Raw genomic sequence first — 21,195 nt, 5'->3', positions numbered from 1 at the left:
TGGGGGACTATGCGGTGTACTAGGGATCAAACGCGGGTCCACCACAAACAAGGCCACCACCCTCCACACTACATTAATCATATGAACACTGTTGGGGGTAGCCCCTAGCAGGATTCAGGGGATCACATGGTGTTGGGTGTAGGATAACACTGTTTTGTCCTTCCTCGGGTAGCTTATGTTTATCGGGTCACACCGATCCTAAGGACACTGAACTTGTATTGTAAGCAATGTCCTTTCTGTATGGACACAGGAAGACAGTTAATATTATGCTTTGTAACTTGGGAGTTGATTGACTCCGAATAATATTTACTCCTGGGCATCTGCTTTCTTGACTCAGTTGCCCTTAGTTCCTAGCATCCCCAAAGCAGGGTCCCAACGAGGGACTGAATGAACCTAGGGCAAGCTGTGAGCTACCCCGGCATTGAAATGGGCCAGGCCAAAGCGCCACGATACTCAACTATAAGTTGAGGGCATGATCATGGACAAATGCTGTCATGATCCAAAAGTAAGTAACGACGATACTAGGACCCTGCTGGGGCTAGAAAGACTAACCTGGCCTGAGGACTGTGGAATGTATAATGAGATGTTTATATCTCTTACTGTGCTCACACAGAATGACATTGCTAGAAATATTAGAAGTAGATCTACTATAACTATTTAAGTAGATTACTAGCTGAGGAAAGAACATCACCCTTGTTAGGATCCCACCCTTGAGCGGATCTCCTAGTAATCTGGAGTAATCTCTTTAGATGAGATTTTATCCTTGAGTTGATCTAAAGGAGTGGTCTTACCTCTCTTTGTTGATTTGTTAATGTTCAACCCACCGTTGGGTCACCAACTTACGTGATTGCTATATAAACTAAGACTGTAAGCTTGGAGAGGAGAGTCAGAAGTGAGAGAGCTCGGACTCCAGAGATCCAGAGTCAGAACCAGAAGGAGAAGGGGTTCCAGACTGGGGCCCAGGAGAGAAGGAGGCAGAGGAGAGACAGGAGTAAAGAGGACTGGAATAAACTACAATTGATACCGACCAGCCTGGCCCTTATTTCTTCCTTCGTCTGCCCTTGGCCAACAGCCGTCCCGATCCAGGGCCACACAGCGGCTCAAGAGCACCGAACGCAGGCAGTGAGAGAGAGCCGTCCAGAGAGCCCATGAACACACAACCTTCAGCGTGTTAAGACTTTACAGTTGGGGGAACAAAGCAAGGTCTTCTAATGCATCCTATGAAGCTATCTCTCTCTGGTCCCTGCACTCTTAAATTAATTTATATTACTTTGTATGATATAATGATATCATATGTTACACTCATATTTAGAGTTTAACATATTCTATTCTGCCCTTTTATGATTCTTTTACACCTAAATGACAGTTGATACACCTGGTAAAGAAAATATAAATTCACAAAGCTTAGAGTTGTTTCAGAGTGAAAAGTGAACTAATCCTACTCAAAAATATAGATATTCAGGTGAAGTTCATGCACAATTCAATCAGTATAATCAGTGGCTGAATAAATAGCAGTACTCCTACATAAAAAAATTATATATATATATATATATATATTCAGGCTGGAGTGATAATGCAGCTGGTGTGGCGCTTGCACTGTGTTTGTAGGGCCCAGGTTCAATCCCCAGCACCCCAAATAGTCTAGCCAGGAGTGATTCCTGAGCACAATGGACATGACCCCCAAACAAAACTAAGCAAACAAAAAGGAATATAAATTCCTGAGTGAAAGGCAGTAACACACCTGACAAAACTCAATCCTAGCTGCTAGAGGGAAAAGTCAGATTTAAACTACAGAATTCCTCCCAGGTACGGGAAATGGCATCATTCTGGAAGCAGGAGCAGAGAGAGAAGCGAAGGTTTTCCTCCCTGCTGAGATTAAGGTCTTCATATCAGTGCATGAAATTCACACAGACCCAAATCTCAGAATTATTTTGGCTTAATTTCTCTAACATTTTCAGAAGTGTAGCTGTGCGTCAGGTCCACGTGTCTTTCTTGCTGTTTTCAGAAAAACATCCATCCCCGTCCTAATCTACCACATCACCTGGACCCAAGCACTGAGAGTGGAAGCTGCAAAGACGCTCAGAGAATGACTTCTGGAGCTCTTGGTGACTTTCTCATTGGCTGGCAAACCTGGGAAGTGGTCTGCTGTTTGTGCTGCATGTCCAGAATGTCAGTGGGCAGAATTAAACACAAAAGAAAAATAAACAGCAGCTGCACTGAAACACACGGTACTGACTCCAGCAAAGCTAGCCCAGTCAAATGGCTCCAGAGGAGTCTGTTTAACAGAAGCTGTTTACCAGAGGAATAGCCACGGATACTAATTACCACCACAAAACCATTCGAGCCTAGTGCCTTTGTGGGGAAGAATCAGCAATCTACTTCATGGGTCTCTTAAAGTTTTCAAATTCTGTAAGTTTTTGTCATTTCTAAAGAGCACAAATGGCATTTCTAGATGGGAAAGTTCTCCACTGTGAAACGCCCTGCATGGTGCAAAATGCTTAGCATTCCTGGTTCCCAGGCAGTAAAAGCCAGGAGAAACCCCCTTTACCCCATCACTGCCATGGAACAGTACCCCTATCAGATAATTCAACCCAGGGAGCATGGGGCAATTCTAACAACATGAAGTTCATACCTCAAAGTTCCCATATTATTCATTAAAAATTCTGAATCTGTGATTTCAAATACCTTTTACAGTATTCAACATGTTACTTTCTCTCTCTCTCTCTCTCTCTCTCTCTCATTCACAACTGTCAAGAGAACTTTTAAGAGGACAAATTTGGGGGGGGTGGGTCAGAGAAATAGTATAGTGGGTAGAATATTTGCCTTGCACTAGGCTGGCCTGGGTTTGATCCCCAGCACTCCATAGGGTCCCCTAAGCCCAGTCAAGAGTGATTCCAGATTATAGAGCCAGGGATCACACCAGAGTGGGCTTGCATGTAAGGCCAGTGCCTTACCCACTGTACTATCTATCTGGTCCCTCTTCACTTTCTAATAAATGAATTTAGAATATAAATTCCCCCCAAGATGACACCTGAATATAGGACAACTGTCCTTATCCCAAAGTCTAAATATAAGGTCACTCTGACCTCCATTTAATCTCCCCCCGAAAAGTCTAACTTGGGGCTGGAGAGATATTACAGAGGGTGTTTTGCCTGGCATGTGGCTTATCTGGGTTCGATCCCCAGCACCACATATGGTCCCCAAAATCCTGCTAGGAGTGATCCCTGAGAACAGCTGGGTGTGGCACAGAGGCCCTTCCCCTGCCACCAAGAAAAAGAAAGAAAGAAAGAAAGAAATTAAGAAAGAAGGAAAGAAAGAAAGAAAGAAAAAACCTACCCTTCCTCAGGTTAGATAAGACAAATCAGCTTCAGGACCAGCCTAAGAGGGAATTTTTATTGTTCATTCTGGTGCCCACTAGTCTGGAATCCTGAAAATGGGCTTCTGGGTTCTTTCTCTATAAAATGCCTTCCTGTGACGTGAAGACAAGACATCTGCTTTCAGAATGTGTGTCCCCGCCTTCCAGCCTGCTGGTTTACAGCCAATAAAACTCCTACTCAACTCATACCACATCTCTTGTTTGAATGGCCCGCAAATGGCCACGAAACCAAACCTTCCTGGTTACACGAGTACCAATATAGCCAAAAATGATCAGTATTTTTACGATCTGTTTCCATTCCAAGTAGATAAAGAGAAAAAATAGGCAACTCGCGGACTAAAACATAACATCAATATAAGATGCTCAATTTTATTAGATCAAATGCCTATTTCAAAAACTCTTTTTTTCTTTATCATAGTGAAAACCCTTCAAATGAGACATTTCATACTAATGAAGGTGGGGAAAGAGGAAAAGGCAATTAAGCTACCCCAATGTGATCTAGACATTCACTTACACTCTGACCTCCTAATTAGTTTTTCTAACAATGTCCTTTTGAGAAATTATCCACAAGCATAAGCGTATAAGAACATGTATGCAGGATATCCACAGAAGCAAAATTACAACAGAAATGTTGGATACAAGTTAAATATTGATCAGGTTGAATTTTGAATTTGGATAAATTAGTTGTGGCATATTTAACAACTGTTTTTTACAAAGTAGATTTTAAGAACTAAGACAATTCTATCTATGGATCTATAGATAAAGTGAAAAAAAAAAAAGTCTGCAGGGGCTGGGGAGATAGTTCAGAAGGTAAGGCCCTTGCCTTGCATGTAGCCAACCCAGGTTCAGTCCCCAGCAGCCCATACGGTCTGCCAAATCCTGCCAGGAGTGATCCCTGAGCACAGATCCAGGATTAAGCCCTGAGCACCAAAACCTACGAACAAAAAAGTTTACAAAACAGTATATAAAAGGATTCCATTTAAAATTTAAAAGACACTGAAATGTCCCCATAGAGTCACTGGTGTATGGAGACAGAGCAAATGTTCTGAAGCACATACCACATTTTTTATTTGGGACACACACACACACTGGTATTTGGGGCTTACTCCTACCTCTAAGCTCAGGGATCACTGGGGATGGGGGGGGGGGGGAACCATACAGTGTGCCAGAGAATGAACTGAGGTCAGTTTCAAACAAGGCAAGTGCCCGATTAGCTGTACTATCTCAACAGCCCACACATCTTTAAACTGTGGTTAGCACTGTAGCACTGTCCTGTTGTTCATCGATTTGCTCGAGCGGGCACCAGTACCGTCTCCATTGTGAGACTTGTCACTGTTTTTGGCACATCGAATATGCCACGGGAGCTTGCCAGGCTCTGCCGTGCAGGTGGGATACTCTTGGTAGCTTGCTGGGCTCTCCGAGAGGGGCAGAGGAATCAAACCCGGGTTGGTGGCGTGCAAGGAAAAAAGCCCTACCTGCTATGCTATCGTTCTAGCCCTGTGGTAACTCTAGCAAATGTGAGTTGCAGAGATAAATAGAAACAGAGCATTTTATTTGTATTCACTTCTGTCTTTCTTCACCTTTACTTTTTCCAGTGAACTAATAGGACTCAACTTTAAAATATATTTATTTTGGTGTTTGGGGAAACACTTGGTAGTATTCAGGGGCTATTCCTGGTGGTGGTAAGAACTAAAACTGGGCCTCCTGCATGCAAAGTCTGGCTTAGTCCACTGAGTTATCTCTCCAGCACTAAAATGTAATTTAAAAAATGTCCTATCGCCCTCTTCATGTTTTAGTTTCTTGAATTATGTAAGAAGGGATTAAAAAGCACTTGAGCATCATTACAAAGCCTTTTGATGAATTACTTCATAAGAGTTGCCTTGAAGAAAGCAGAGCCGATTTCATCTGAACTAACCCCAAACCATCACAGATGGCCTTCACTTTCACCAGCCTGCGAGGATCCTTGTAGGCTCTGGAAACACTGGCAGAGTCCTGGCTCAGGTTCCAAGTCTCAACTCCTTTGTCTAAAAACTCTCTGGGAGACTCAAGCAGCTAGCCTGGAGGCAGATACAACCCACAGGCCACTTCAATTAAGTCTATTTCCAGAACCACCCACCCACCAAAGTTAGTAGGGCTAAAGAAACCAAAGCAGAGGGCAAGAGAGGAGGTCCACACAGTTCCCTCTGAGGTTTCCTCGGGCCTGGGAGTCTCTCACCTGGGACAGAACATTTCTACCAAGGGCTTGTGGAAGCCAAGAAGACATCCCACTTATATAGCTGGCCTAACTTTTCCCTTTTCTGCCTTCCGAAGGTTGAGTCATTTTAGCAGCATTCCAAATAGAGTCTTTATGAGAAAAAAAAAAAACCATAATCTCCCGCCTCTACCAATACAAAACGCTCATCTGTAACAACCACTTTTAAAATGAGCATTAAATTAAGTGCTTAGTTGAGAGTTAATCCACTAGGTGGTATTATTAAATAACCAGAGAAGAGATTAGAGCTGCATTCTCTGAAGATTTTAATTAAAAATCTTTATGATACAGAGACTCAATGCATTTAAGATATCAGTTCTTTCCAAACTGCTCTATAGAGTCAACAAAATTCAAATAAAAAATCCTAGCAGAGGGGCAGAAATAAGAGCACAGTGGGCAGAGTGTCTGCCTTGCACAAGGCTGACCCAGGTTCAACCCCCGGATCCCATATTCTCCCCCGAGTGCCACAAGGAGTGATTCCTGAGTACAGAGCCAGGACCCTGAGCATCACCCAGTGTAACCCCAAAAGCTTGGGGGGTGGAGGGGGAGAACAAGTTAACAAAAGAATCTCGGCAGGACTTGTGAAGCTATCCATATGCTGATTCAAAATTTTTGTATGTAAAAATAGACTAGAATGAATATCTAAAAAAAATTTTGTAAAACATGAATAATAAAGTGGCAATGGTAATTACATTACATTGAGCGTCTTTTCAATAAATGGTTAAGTAACAACTGAACACTGGTGCAAAAAAAGTGAATCTCCACCCATATCTCATACACATATGAAAATTTACACAAAATGAACAATAGACCTAAATGCCTATCTAAAGCTATAATCTTTCTATAAAGTATAGAACAATCCTTGTAACCTTAGTCCAGTTTTGGCAGGTAGGGGCACTCAGCAGTACTAACAGTTCACTTCCGGTCTCTGTACCCAGGGCTTCGGGGTACAGAGGTACTGGGGACTGAACCTTGTTCAGCTGCGTGCAAGAAAAGTATCCTACCCACTGTATGCTGTACTGATGCTCCAGCCCTCTTTTTTTTTGTTTTGTTTTATTTTTAAAGAATCAATTAGGGGCTGGTCAATGAGCTGAGGACATGCTTTGCATGCAGGCAGTCCAGGTTCAATTCCGAGCTGGACCACTCATGGTAGGGACCAAAACCAAAACCAAACAGAAAAGGCTAAATCAAATTGTCATTAAAATTTAGAACCTCTGCTCTTCAAAAGACACAATGAAGAGACACAGAGACAAAAACAGAGATTAGAAGAGAAATCACGTATCTCATAAAGAACTTGCACGGTACAATAACAAGGAAAGCCACAGTGTAAATGAGCAAAGTTTAAACAGAAACTTTATCAAATAAGGATGGCAAATAATCACAAATGAATAATTGCCAGTGTCAGTCATTATGTAGCACTGTAGCACTGTCCTCCCGTTGTTCATCGATTTGCTCAAGCGGGCACCAGTAACATCTCACAACAAACTGTGAGACTTGTTGTTACTATTTTTGGCATATTGAATACGTCACGGGTAGCTTGCCAGGCTTTGCAGTGCGGGCGGGATACTCTCGGTAGCTTGCTGGGCTCTCCAAGACGGGTGGAGGAATAGAACCTGGGTCGGCCATGTGCAAGGCAAACGCCCTACCTGCTGTGCTATTGCTCCAGCCCATCAGTCATTAAGAAAATAAAAAATTAAATCTACAATGATGATCACCCTGCATTCCTTAAAATGGCTAAAAATTAAAAAACCTGACAATATGAAATCTTGGGGAAAAACCAGCAACTATAACTCTAACGGGAATGCAAAATGGTACAACTATTCTGGAAAAAGGTTTGACATTTTCTTACAAAGGTAAGCACATATTGACTTAGAACTCAGCAATTCCATTACTAGTGTTTACCTAAGAGAAATGAATCCTCTGTTTTCATATAAAGCCTCAAGTGCAAATGTTTCAAGAGCTTTATTTGTAACTGGCAAAAACGGAATATGACCCAACTGTTTCTCAGTTTGAAAACAATAAAAGCTGTGTCATTGAGTAGTACTCCATTTATAATTCATATAAATGGAGTACTACTCAATGACGAAAAGGAACAAATCACTGTTATATGCAACATGGGTGAATCACAAATGAATTAATGAAACGTGAGAGACCAGACTCAAAAGGATGGTATCCGATTCTATCTGCTCCACATTTCGGAAAAGGCAATTACTGGTGCAGACATCGGAGCAGCAAACTGACAGGGGCTGAGGGGGGGTCAGGACTAACTAGCAGAGAAAACCAGATTTCTGGGTGTGATCAAACTGCCTGGGTCCAGGTTGTGAAAGAATTTTTCTACTGTTATTTGTTACCGAAAGATGAACCTTACTGTGTCTAAATTGTAATAATAATAATAAAAAGGCTCCAAATGAAAACCAGAAGAAACAAATGAAAAACTTACTATGAAAATGACCACAAAGTCTCCACAAGTTAGGGAAAAAACCTTATTAAACCAGACCCATCAACATCAATTCTACAATGCCCTGCGCTTGAACACTTGATCCCTGTGCCAAGCCTGAGCCTGACAGGCCTAGAAACCGTGTCCCCCAATTCTTACCTGACCCAGAGACTGCCTAAGGACGGAGAGGCGGCACAATCACTCCCTGTGCATCTAGGAGGAGGAAGACAGAGCGCCCGCCTGGGCTCCAGCAGTTCCCGCTGACTGCAGAGGGCGCGGCTTGCCCCTTCTTCCGTGGGAGAACAGAGGGAGCCCCTGACCCCCAGCGGGGCCCAGCGCTGCGTCTCAGTTCTGCAGCCCTCACCCCCTCACCCAGAAAACGGAGTTTCACCGAGCAGATGAAAGTAGGCCAAGGCGACAGAGCTCTCTATTCGGGGTGGCAGCCAATCACGGGCCCCCGCTGGACTCAGAGCAGAGGCTGGCCCGGCACTCTCAACCCAAGGGACCGAACTGCCGGGCTTATTTTTCCACGGCATTAACTTGAGGGTTTATGGGTTGTGACCCCAAATCAGTCTCTGCCAGATTCTAGCAGTCTTCCCTGCCACAGGTCTAACCTCGTCTGACCTACCCACAAGAAAGGCTAAGTCGGGGCTGGAGTGATAGCACAGCGGGGAGGGTGTTTGCTTTGCACGTGGCCGACCAGGGTTTGATTCCCAGCAATCCCATACGGTCCCCTGAGCACCGCCAGGGGTAATTCCTGAGTGCAGAGCCAGGAGAAACCCCTGTGCATCGCTGGGTGTGACCCAAAAAGCAAAAAAAAAAGAAAAAAAAAAAAGAAAGGCTAAGTGCCCTGCTAAGTGCCCTGCCCCCGCGCCTGGCTATTCCTCGCCGGGGCCCCTTGGAGAGGAGCGGGTTGAGCTTTCCTCCCCGCCCTGACCAGGGCCCCGGCAGCCGAAGACCTCCAGGACCAGCCATCACCATGCTGAGACCACTCTCCGCACACCTGAAGGTACCGGCAGAGGGACAAAGCCACGTGGGTTCCGGGGCTGAGATCTCCAAGCCTACTCAGATTGGAGTCGAGCATCCTCCACCCAGATCCTCCAAATTCCAGTAGGCGGGGGTCACACCCACCAACTGGCCCCCTGGCGCCGTGTAATCCCATCAGCGGCCAAGACTCTGAGACTATAAAAACCAGCTCCCGGAGGAGAAGAGTGCAGTCTCCTGCCCCCGCGACTGGCTATTCCTCGCCGGGGCCCCTTGGAGGGGAGCGGGTTGAGCTTTCCTCCCCGCCCTGACCAGGGCCCCGGCAGCCGAAGACCTCCAGGACCAGCCACCACCATGCTGAGACCACTCTCCGCACACCTGAAGGTACCGGTAGAGGGACAAAGCCACGTGACATCTTATTATGACATCTCATTCCTACTTTGACAAACTGGCAGGCTACCGAATGTAGCCTGCCCACACGGCAGAGTCTGGCAAACTCCCCGTGGCGTACCCAATATGCCAAATATCAGTAACAATGATGGGTCTCATTCTCCTAAAGAGCCTTGAATATAACCTCAGGGCCAGGATGAAGGAGACGTTACTGGGGCCTGCTCGAGGCAATTGACGAAAAACAGGATGATTTGTGATTTGATTTGTGAAGTGCCCTGACAAGGTCACTCCCATCCTGGGTACTGGGCATGAGAAGCCATAACACGCTGCATCCCAGATCGCCATTGAAACCCAACTCCCCCACCCCACAGAACACCATCACGTTCTTCTACACAGAATCGCCGACTTCAAAATCCTTTTGGAGGGTCTGGGGATTTGACTGGGGTCAAGGGCCTGCCCTCTGTGTGTGAGGTGGGAGTTCGATCCCCAGCACCACCGCAAGTGCCCACATTCAATCCCTGCAGCATTACTGTCTGTGCACCCTGGAACCGCAACCAGGAGTGTGACGTTGGTGGGTACCACAACCACAGGTACAAGCACTGAAGGCAAGTGTGCAATCTCCAGTCATAACCATGACCAAAGAGGGGGAGGGGGTAGGAGGAGGGGAATCCTTGCGAGGTTGTTTTGGCTGGAGGAGTGGGAGAGGATGAAGGACGTACCTTTTAGCTTTCCATCGGTGGATGCCCACTTCTTTGTTTCTGCCGTTAGCAACAGCTCATATGGATGCTCGTCCTCATCCCTCGCAGCACTTCGGGGTCTCATGGCCAAGATCTAAAAGAGAAAAACACCACAGTGCTTCTGGGGTGAACAACTAACACAGAAACAGCAGATGTGGAACGAATTTGAGATTACTGGCTCCCTTTATATCTCAGAGTAAGAGAAAAAAAAATAAATTCAGGTATTACACAGCATCCTAACTGCCTTGCCGGATATGCAACTGTACCTCAAATCTCAATGGCCTCTGATTTCCCTTTCTTTACTCATTGTAGTCTTCCGCATAAAGACTCTGGGGGAGGGGAACAGAGAGACAGCACGGAGGCTGAGCGCGTGCCTTGCATGCAGCCCCCCTGAATCAGATCCCCAAGCAGAGCGCCAGAAATAAGCCCTGAGCACAGCCCAGGGTTGCCCAAACATTACCCCCAACTGCAAAATAAATTCAAGGTTTTCCCTTCCCTTTCTTGTCCCGTCCTCAGTGCTCTGCTTGCTCGCTTTTCCTTGTTCCCAGCTCTGCCGTCTAGGTCCAGCAGAAACCTTCTTCCTGCATGCTGCTTTCCTGATACACACATACAGCTGGGGGCTGAAACCCATCTCATCTCGGGAGGGAATCCAAATGACTTCTGACTGAGCTGAGTGACAGCTGCCACGGGGCCCGGGGGGGCTGGCTTATAGGGAAGAATGTACCCACAGGCGGTTCTTCCCATTATAATTACGATTTTGTAATGGTTTGGGGATTTCCTTTTCATTGGTCCGGGATCAAAATCAGGGCCTCACACATGAGAAGCAAGGGCTCCACTATGGAGCTCTGCCTCATTGATGTCACACTGGAAGTTAATTCGACCAATCTCTGTTCTAGCAAGAGTCAAGTGGCTAGAAGTCTGAATTTCAGTTGGGAGAAAAAGCAGCTCTTTGTACTGAGAGATCCCTAACCCAGGCAGCCAAGTGTCTCATGAAAGAACAGCACAGAGTCCACTGCAACACCTGTCAACAGGCTGTCAGCTGATGGTATAGTGACTACACCTTGTCATCCTTCCAGCCACAGAAGAAACACCACGCTTGGTGCCACAGCCACACAGGGGCAGAATGGAGACCCTCTTTATTTTATTTATTTTTTTAATGAATCACTGTGAGATACAGTTACAGACTACAAACTTTCATGATTACGTTTCAGTCATACAATGGTCGAGTACCCCTCCCTCCACCAGTGCCCATTCTCCACCACCAATGTTCCCAGTATCTCTCCGCCATCCCCACCCCTTCCTACCCCGTGCCTCTGTGGCAGGCACACTCCATCTTATTCTCTCCTTTTGGGTGTTATGAGTTTGCAATACGGGTACTAAGTAGCCATTATGTTTGGTCCACAGTCTACTTTCAGCACACATGTCTCATCCCGAGTGAGTCCTCCAAGCATCATTTACTTAGAAGTTCCTTCTCCGTCCCAGCTGACTTTTCTCCCACCATATGAGGCAGGCTTCCCAGTCGTGGAACGATCCAGAGACCCTCTCTTTAGACGACCCATCCTGACTCCTCTGCCTGAAGATGCCAATGTGTTACACAGGGAAATTAAGAAAAAAATCATACCCCAGTTATTAGGTAAGCAAACATGAGAAATGTCTACTTGAGGCCAGCGACTGTGCAGCGGGTAAGATGCTTGCCTTGCATGCAGCCAACCCAAGTTTGATCCCTGGTACCCCCTATGATCCCCTGAGGACACCAGGATTGATCCTTGAGTGCAGCCCCAGGAGTCGGCCCTGAGCACAATGCTATGGCCCCCCAAACTGACAAAACAAACCAAAGAATGCCTTCCTGAGTCGTTTGGCTAGGACAAACACTATGAAGGAGGGGACAGGTGTGGAGAAAGGTCAAATTCACCATAAAAGTGATTCTTTGGCATGTACAGGAAACGCCACCTTCACTGACCTGTCTCCCCACTCACTGAGCACACTCAGGCCGAGATGGCGCGGGACACAGGTGGGCAGCCTTGGCCGGCTGATGAGGCAGAGAGACTCTCCCCCAGATTCTGCGAAGCACAGCGGGCGCCTCCGTGGACTGGAAGCCACCTGGAAGCTAATAGCTATTTCATTACAAGGAGCCAGTTGCTTGCATTCTTTTGGCCTCTTCGCAGAAACACAATTACGAAAACAAAGGAGGCCCATTAAGTGGTTCAGGGTGTCAGCTTAACACAACATGCTTTACAGACAGGGCTCACACCGCTGTGGCTATCACTAGCGTGGAGCCGGGGAAACCTGATTCTAAGAGCGCTCTCTGCACCCAACATGCACTCTGATGGCCTTTCTCCGTGAGCAGGACCGGGCTGATGATTTGCCCCCGGGAAAGCCAGCCTACTTCGCCTGCCTGGCTCCCTGCACAGCCCCTGGGAGCTGGGAAGCTGCCAGTGGCAAAGCCCGCGTCACAAGCCACAGCTAGTGCGCCCAGGCCCACCCCTGGCTTGCTGCACAGGGCAAAAGCCGGTTCCTAGAGAGCCGTGGGTCTCGCCCCGGGCTACACAGGGACCCCTGAGCAGAGGCGAAGCCATAAAAATCCAGTCCCCCTGATTCTCACCCACGCTGGCCTATTTTTCTGAGAAGTCGGATTTTCTCATCAAAGTCAGAACTCCTCTCCTCCCTCAGACGGTTAATGAGATTTTCCTGCTCACCACGAGGCAACTCAAGTTCTCTTGTAAGATCTGGCCTTACCAGCTGTGGGAGAAAAATCGGACAATAAAGCAATAATCTGCTTCTTCCTCAAGCCTTTCTAAACCCCCTTCAGAAGGCCGGTGTCACAGAGAATAAGGCAATAACTGATTTTCCGCAGAAAGCATTGTGCTCCTTAACCAAGTGATTCCTTAATTCTTTTTTCTCCCCTCCCAGGGCTGGCGAGAAATCAAAGCCCCCCTGAAGGCAAAGCCCGTGCTAGACGGAAAGCAAACCGCGCCTGCAGAGGAGTGACTGCTGGGGCGTGGCCGGCTTCCAGGAAGAGCCAACAGCAGCTGCCAGTGTCAGGCACAAGGAACCAGCACAGCCGAGCGCAGACACAGGCACTGGCAGACCATTTGGCAGGACGTGTGCGTGCGTGTGTGTGTGTGCGTGTGCACATGTGTATGTGGTCAATTTTTTGTTTTGTTTTTCTGGGTCATACCCAGTGGTGCTGGGGCTCTGCTGTCAGTGCCCCAGGGGACTGTATGGGGATGCCAGGATCAAACTAAGTCCTCCACATTCCAGGCAAGCTCCCTTCCTGCTGTACTGTCGTTCCGGCCCCGTACTTAATTATTTAAAGTCAGTCTTAAGATCCGATTGTTATTCTGATAAGCTCTCCTGGACGCAGATATACTCAATTTCCCTTAATATGTTGACGCGGGAGCTGGGAGACAGTGGAAGAGGTAAGGCATTTGCTCTGCGTGCAGCTGCAGTGGCTGTGACCCTGATTCAAATCCTTAGCACCACATTATTATCTCCTGAGCACTGTAAGGCTCACTCCGGAGCAGCGCCAGTTACAGCCCTGACCACCACTGTCTGGGGCTCGATCCCCACCATCCCAAATAAATGAAACTTCTTTTTTTAACGTCAACACCGGCCTGCAATATGTTAATTAAGTCAGATTCAAGTGTGAGCAACTGGTGATATGCACCAGCCTCGTGCATTAAGAGATTACTAACAACAAGTCTCAAGAACAGGACGCAAAGACTGGGGGTACCAACTGCTCACCTCGTACAAATGCCGGAACTCTGATGAATCATTGCCTGCTGGGAAGTGAGGCTTAGGGTATTCACATTTTGAAAGTATTAAAAATAAGGATGGCAAAGATTATCTAACTATTTTTTTCATTCTCTTCTTCTTCTTCTTCTTTTTTTTTTTTTTTTGCGGGAGGTCCAGGTTCAATCCCCTGTACTCTGATCACATCTGGGTGTAAACCAGATGTTCTTCCTCCTCTTCTTCCTTTTATTCCTTCTCCTCTTCCCTTTGGGGAAGTGGGGGAAAAAGGGAAGAGGAGAAGGAATAAGAGGAAGAGGAGGAGGAAGAGGAGGAAGAAGGCGCCAGAGAGTACAGTGGGATAGCACCTGGGGATCCCAGGTCTCCAGTAATTTGGGGGCCTGTTGACTCACACAAGGGCTGAGGAGGTTTCAGGGCCAAGGTGTTGGGGGCCTTCAGGGCTGCACCAGGATGGTCAGGGTGACAGAGACAAAAGGAGAAGGGGCAGGGCAAGACTAGCAACAGGCCCTTACAGAAAGGAATCACAGGATCTGCAGGTCCAGCAGGGCCTGATAAGCCGGATGACCCAGGCCTTGCTGGACACCGGAACAGAAGAGAATCATCTCAGCACCCTCTCCTCAGCTAATGGGCCACATCCTTACATCAGAAAGAAATGCCCAGCCGCCCGCCCATGTTAAAGTAGACAAGGCGGGGCCTCTGGAGTCCTGGAGTCTGCCCGTAATCGGGGAGTCCCGGCCTTCCTTTCCCTTTCTTTCTGTTTTCCGAAATAATGTCTTTACTTAATTCAGCCGCTTGCTCTTTGGTCCCTTCGCTTTCGATTTTGAGTGCTTGAGGACGGGAATCTGAAAGCGCCAGCTATCTCCTAGCCCCCTCGGTGTTTCTCGAGCAGCCATGCCTTGTTCTGGGGTATCAGAGATTTTAATCCAAGACCTTGCTGAACAGGTATCGGAACATTTAGATACCCAGACCCAACTGAGAATGCTCCATATGCTAAGTTTCTCCTCTTAAAAGGGAGTAATGAAGCAAATCTCTCTATAAAACGTGAAGGGATTTACTACACACACTTCTCTCTGCAAGCAATGGGTTATTACCCAAGAGGCTATAATTATAGAAACTCTGAGTTGAGACATTATAGTAAACATTTTGTAACTAAGGGACAGAAATAAAGAGGAAATTTGTACCTAGCAAAGTTCCCATATCTCCAGCACTAATATATTTTTAAAAGGGCTTCTTATTTGTAATTACACATTGTTTGGGGGAGCCCTGGAGTTGCCCCCAACAGTGCTCAGTGCTTACGCCTGGATCTGTATGAAGGGGTGACTCCAGGTGGTGCCAGAGATGGAAACCAGGGTCAGCCACATGCAAGACAAGCACTGAACCACTTAACCCCTCTTAAGTGCTATCTCCTTAATCCCACCTACCTATCTGTCACTGTCACTGTCCTCCCGTTGTTCATCGATTTGCTCGAGCGGGCCCAGTAACATCTCCATTGTGAGACTTTGTTGTTACTGTGTTTGGCATATAGAATATGACATGGGTAGCTTGCCAGGCTTTGCCATGAGGGCGAGATACTCTCGGTAGCTTGCCGGGCTCTGTGAGAGGGGCGGAGGAATTGAACTCGGGTAGGCCTTGTTGGCTGCTTGCAAGGCAAACGCCCTACTCGCTGTGCCATCGCTCCAACCCCACATACCTATATATTTTGTTAAACTAAAGCCATCTTTCCATGGCCAGGGATGTTGTTCAGGGGTCGAAAACATGCCTCACGCATGAGAGGACTGCTTCACATGTGCTAGAGTATATGTTTTCACATGTGAGAGGCCCTGGGTTGGATTTCTGGTAATAGAAATGAAATGAACTAAAATGAAACAATCTTTTTAGTTCCATTATGTTTATATTAAATAATCTCTCATCCATGGCCCTCGGGAATAGTGTAAAAAAAATTAACTCCAATCTCTAGGGGTAAAGTAATGAAACTCAATTGCCTAGCTGTATATCAGCTGAAACTTGGTTTTGTTTATTGTTTTTTTCCCATCAGGAGGGGATAGAAGGGGTCAGGGGTCAGGGACTCTTCTCATGGATGGCCATGAGAAGCCAGGCATTGAACCCAGGCACCCAGCAAAACATGCACATGGACCTTTGAACCATCTCTCCAACCCCCAGTTGATTCTTAATATAAAGAACAATGAGGCATTGAATGGGTGACAAAACAGCTATTGAGATTATATAATTCCCTGAATAAATATTCAATTAAACATATTCTCTGAAAAGAGGAACTTGTAAAAAGAACCTAAGTGAGAAGATTAAACTATCTGGCCCTGTGATGCACTTCTTGTTTTGGCGGTGGTGGTGGGGTGCCTGCCCAACCAAAGCTCAGGGGTCCAGGGCCACACCCCTATCTCAGGCCGGAGGGTTCACTGCTAGGGTCTGAGACTCAGCTGCTGGGGGGTGGGGGGTGGGCACCGACCAGGGCCGTGCCAGGCTATGCTGGGGACCGGGATCCCTTGAATATAAGTCCGTGCTGCTGACCCCTGCACTGTCCCTTGGGCCCACACCTTCTCACAGAGGCCGCTCCTGGCCATGCTGAGGCGTTGGGAAATGCCTACTGGGGCCAGAAATCAAACTCAGGGCCTTGTAGGTCAGTTCCTTAGCTCCAGAAACATTTAGGCAGAGTGGCGCTTTGGGCCTCACCCAGAGGTGCTCAGGGGACCATATGTATTGCAGGGGAACTGAATCAGAGCCGGGAGAGTGCAAGGTAAGAACTTTACCCCTGAGGGGGTATGGTGCCGCCAGCAGGTCAATCTGTACCTGTGAGTGAGTGCCATCAGCAGCCTGATGGTGCCTTCTGACTTCCAGATACCCCAAAATTGCTGCTATGCCTTTGGCCAGACCCCAAAAACTTGGGGCAAAGTTTACCAATAAACGGCCAAAAGTTAGGTATGTGGGAGACACACCCACAAACCACCTCGGGCTCAGCTATATAATTGGAGGCATGGCCTCTCTGGTTCCTGAGAGGTTACAGTAGGTTACCGTGGCTCTTGATCAAGCCGTTTAATGACTCTCTGGCTTCTGATCAAGCCGCTTAATGGCCATGATCCCAGAGACTCAGAAACAAATCTAGGAACCGAGTGGCTTTTCGCAGAAATGCATCTGGTACCTGCAATAGGTTACCGGCGCTGGGCCACCCCAGGTAGGAATAGGTTTCGTGCCTTGGCCTGTTCCCCCTGGTGGCCCCGTGGCCGCCATCCTCCAGAGGCCACTGGACAGTCTGGTTTGGGCCCTCAATGACGAGACATGCAGGGCCTCACGGGATGGGGGTGGATCTGGCCCTTTCCACCCCACCCCAACGAGACCCCAAGTCACCACCCATGAACCGCCTCTCTGGCTCCTGATCAAACTACTTAACGGTCACGATCCCAGAGACTCAGAAACAAATCTCAAAACCCAGTGGCTTTTGGAAGAAATGCATCTGGACCCTGCAGTAGGTTACTGTCGCTGGGCCACCCCAGGGGGGAAAGGGTGTTGTCCCTCCGCCTGCTCCCCCTAGGCGGCTCGGTGGCCGCCATCCTCCAGAGGCCACTGGACAGTCAGGTTTGGACCCTCAGTGACGAGACATGCGGGGCCTCACGGGATGGGGGTGGAGCTGGCCTTTTCCTCCCCATCCCAACAAGACCCCGAGACACTGCCCACGAACAGCCTTTCTGGCTCTTGATCAAGCAGCTTAACGGCCATGATCCCAGAAACTCAGGAACAAATCTTGGAACCCAGCAGGTTTTGGCAGAAATCTCTCCAGATTTAAGTGTTAAGATTTTGGAATTTAAAAATCATGCGGCCATTAACTGCAGCCATGCGACATTGTATGTTATTCATACCCAACAATAGAAAACAAATTGTCTACTGTTGCCTTTTCAGCAGATCTGAGTGTTGGGGTAAAATAAAGGTAAAGGTAAAGGCCCTCCCGTTGATCGTTGATTTGCTCGAGCGGGCCCAGTAACGTCTCCATTGGAGACTTTGTTGTTACTGTGTCTGGCATATCGAATACTCTCGGTAGCTTGCCGGGCTCTCCGAGAGGGGCGGAGGAGTCGAACTCGGGTCGGCCATGTTGGCCGCTTGTAAGGCGAATGCCCTACTCGCTGTGCTATCGCTCCAGCCCCAAATAATAATGGTGGGTCTGGTGTCAAAATATTGAATGTGATCAAAGTAGAGAGAGAGTAATATGGAAAGCATCTGCCCCACAGGTAGGGGGAGGGCATGGGATGGAGGTATACTGGGGTTGTTGGGAGTGGAGAATGGGCACTGGTGAAGGTACGGGTGATTCATTGTATGACCGAGACTTAAACCCGAAAGCTTTGTAACTGCTCTCACGGTGATTCAATAAATAAAATTATGGGGGGGGGGGGGAGATGTTTACCCCTGAACGCTCTCTCTGGTCCCAGTAACATTTTTAAAATAAAGCATTCCTTTCAATAACCCACTTTGATTCCCCTCAACTCCCGTCCCCGTCCCTAACTCCTATTTCTCTTCTTAACAAGGTTCATGTTTGTCCTAATATACACTTTGCATATGAAATCAACAGCAAAAATGCACAAACACAGTTGCTTGGTACAAAAGCACAAAAGGCAAAAATATTTTGTATCAACAACCATATTGGTACAAAACCAAAAATGAGCCTGTGGGAAATGTACGTGTTTTTCCTTTCCAAGAGGCAAGACTGAACAATAAAAGGTTGCACCCTAGGAAACAACACTTAAATTCTTCGCTCAAGGGATCCCAAGGATCCCAGCTGAAGCAAGTGTGGAAAGTCTTGATCCAGATTACTGACACATAACGACATAAATTCCCCAATCAAAATAGGAGAGAAGACAAGGAGAAATCAAAGTCTTCTTCACACCCTCTTTAATCATTTTATAAAAACACTTGATTCAGTGATGGGCATAAGCCCTCAACCTCCTACCTCAGAAGCTGTCAGGGGAAAGTACTTCTTCTCCACGTGGTCATCGTCCTCTTCGTCAGGCGGGGGCTTTGCTGGAGGCGGTGGACGTTCCCTCTGGGGAGAGGACAAAGAACATTTCACCATGTTTTCCTCCAAGGCTCTAACTTGTTGGCTTATACTTATCCTCACTCGAAGAAAATAAAAATGAATTGGGGCTGGAGCAGGTAGGATGTTTGCCTTGCACATAGCTGACCCGGGTTTGATTCCCCACACTCCATACTGCCCCCTGAGCACTGCCAGGAGGAACCCCTGAGCATCACCAGGTATGACCCAAAAACCAAAAAATAAAGAAAAAGAAAAAAGAATTATGTAAAGAACCCCAAGCATGGAGAGTGAATTCTGTTTGCCTGTCTCTCTTTCACACACACACAAACCCCAGCATGCTTTACACATAACACACACTACACACACACACACACACACACACACACACACACACACGAGCGCGCGCGCGCGCACACACACACACACACGCACACACACATGCACACCAGTATGCTTTTTTTGGCTCTTTGGTTTCTAGTTTTTCTAGTAATTATAAATACCTTTTTCATACTCTAAATCACATGAACTATCACTAAAACTAAATAACCATTTTGTCAGTCCTTCATAATACTAGATGGAAGAGATAGTACAGTGGGTAGGGCATTTGCCTTACACTGTCAACATGAGTTCAATCCCTGGCACCCCAGATGGTTCCCGAGCCTTGCCAGGAGTGAACCCTGAGCACCACCAGAAATGGCCCTCAAAGCAAACAAACAAACAAACAAGAAACAACAAAAATCCTTCATCATACTAATATGTAAAACTAGTATAGGAAACCATTTCTCTCTTTGGGCTACTCTGAAAGAAACACTAAATCAGAAGAATTAACTTGTCAAGTAGTTCTAACAAACCAAAGTTACTGAGGAAATAATAAGCCATGAGGGACGAACACATCGATTCCTGCTCAGACTACACTGCTGTGATCTGGGTCTTAGGAAAAGTTCAGAACTGATCACTTACTCTCTGTCACCTTCTTCAATAACTACTACTACGCACAATTAACGGGAAAAACCAAAGCCCTATTTATATCTAAGCTTGTCTTTAAGAAGAGTATATGTCAGTCACATATACTCTGGACATAGTCTCTCTCCTTCCTTCCCCGTCCTTCCTTCCTTCCTTCCTTCCTTCCTTCCTTCCTTCCTTCCTTCCTTCCTCTTTCCTTCCTTCCCTCCCTTCCTTCCCTCCCTCCCTCCCCCCTTCCCTCTTTTCTTTGTTTTTGCAGAGCTAAGTTACTCCTGGCTCTGCACTCAGGAATCACTCCTGGTGGTGCGCAGGGGACCATATGGGATGACAGAGACCAAACCCTGGTCAGCCATGTGCAAGGCAGCGCCTTACCTGCTGTGCTATCTCTCGGGTCCCCAAGGTTTTCTTAAATGGCCCTACATTTTTATATGCATTTTTGGCTTTGCTATCTGATCGCTGCAGTACAAAGGTCACCACAGGAAACATGTCAAGGAGGGAGTGTGCTGTATTCCAACAACACTTTATTTACAAAACCAAGCAGCTGTTCAGAGGCCACAATTCACCAATTCCCACAGGAATAAGAAATTCACCGAAGACGGGGACATTGAAGTACTTAAATCACAGGTGTATACTTTCAGGAGTACACAAACTGGCGTTTGGGGAAAAAAAGCTGCAGAGATGCCCGCTGTTGTGCCTGCTGCACTTCTGTGTCATTTATAGTCCAGTGTCCTGGCCAGGCATTTGGATCAATGTTCCAAAAGGGAAGGAGGCCGGAGCTGGAACAGGAGTTGGCTTGACGTTCACTTCCTGGCTGTGGATTGGTTCATTATGTTGCTAGGAGCAGTTTTGAAAGAGTCAGGCCAGCTCTGTGTGAGCCCCAGGGAAGTAAGTAAGGAGAGACGGCCTCCTGTTTCAGGAGCTCCCTGGGCTAGCATTTGGCATCTACACCTTCTGGCAAAACAAGCTTGACTGCTCAGTAGCTTCCGGTTCTGTTTTGGTTCTGGTGCCAGGAATCAAATCTAGGGCCTCACTTGCAAGACACGTGCTCCACCAAGAAGCTATACCTCCAGTCCCTTGGCGTTCTATCTCGGGGTCTGTCCCTCCCACCCTCCCTGGGGCCAGATGGATACTAAGGGCAACACCTTCAAGCTAGGTTTGGATGTTCACGCCAAATAAAGCCATTTCGATTTTATTTCCCACATTCCCACTCTTCTTTGCTTCGTAAGGCTGGCGCCAGTGCCACGGGTTGAAGAAGGGAAGAGCAAAAGGAAC

The 21,195-nt window shown here is 47.2% G+C and overlaps 1 protein-coding gene across 4 annotated transcripts in view; it reads right to left on the bottom strand.

Moving 5' to 3' along the window:
- Positions 1 to 21,195, bottom strand: part of ANKS1A (ankyrin repeat and sterile alpha motif domain containing 1A) — a 204,176-nt gene that overhangs the window by 70,499 nt on the left and 112,482 nt on the right. For all 4 annotated transcript variants that reach the window (XM_056132630.1, XM_056132632.1, XM_056132629.1 and 1 more), the window contains exons 9-10: positions 18,877 to 18,969; positions 10,158 to 10,269 (exon numbers count right to left, since the gene is read on the bottom strand). In XM_056132630.1, coding sequence (XP_055988605.1) covers positions 10,158 to 10,269; positions 18,877 to 18,969 — 205 coding nt within the window. The remainder of the gene's footprint in view (positions 1 to 10,157; positions 10,270 to 18,876; positions 18,970 to 21,195) is intronic.

This window comes from Sorex fumeus, unplaced genomic scaffold (assembly GCF_029834395.1).
Source record: "Sorex fumeus unplaced genomic scaffold, SorFum_2.1 ptg000094l, whole genome shotgun sequence".
Lineage (NCBI taxonomy): Eukaryota > Metazoa > Chordata > Mammalia > Eulipotyphla > Soricidae > Sorex > Sorex fumeus.
Note: the sequence above shows the minus strand (reverse complement) of the source record. Positions and strands in the feature narration are given on the sequence as shown.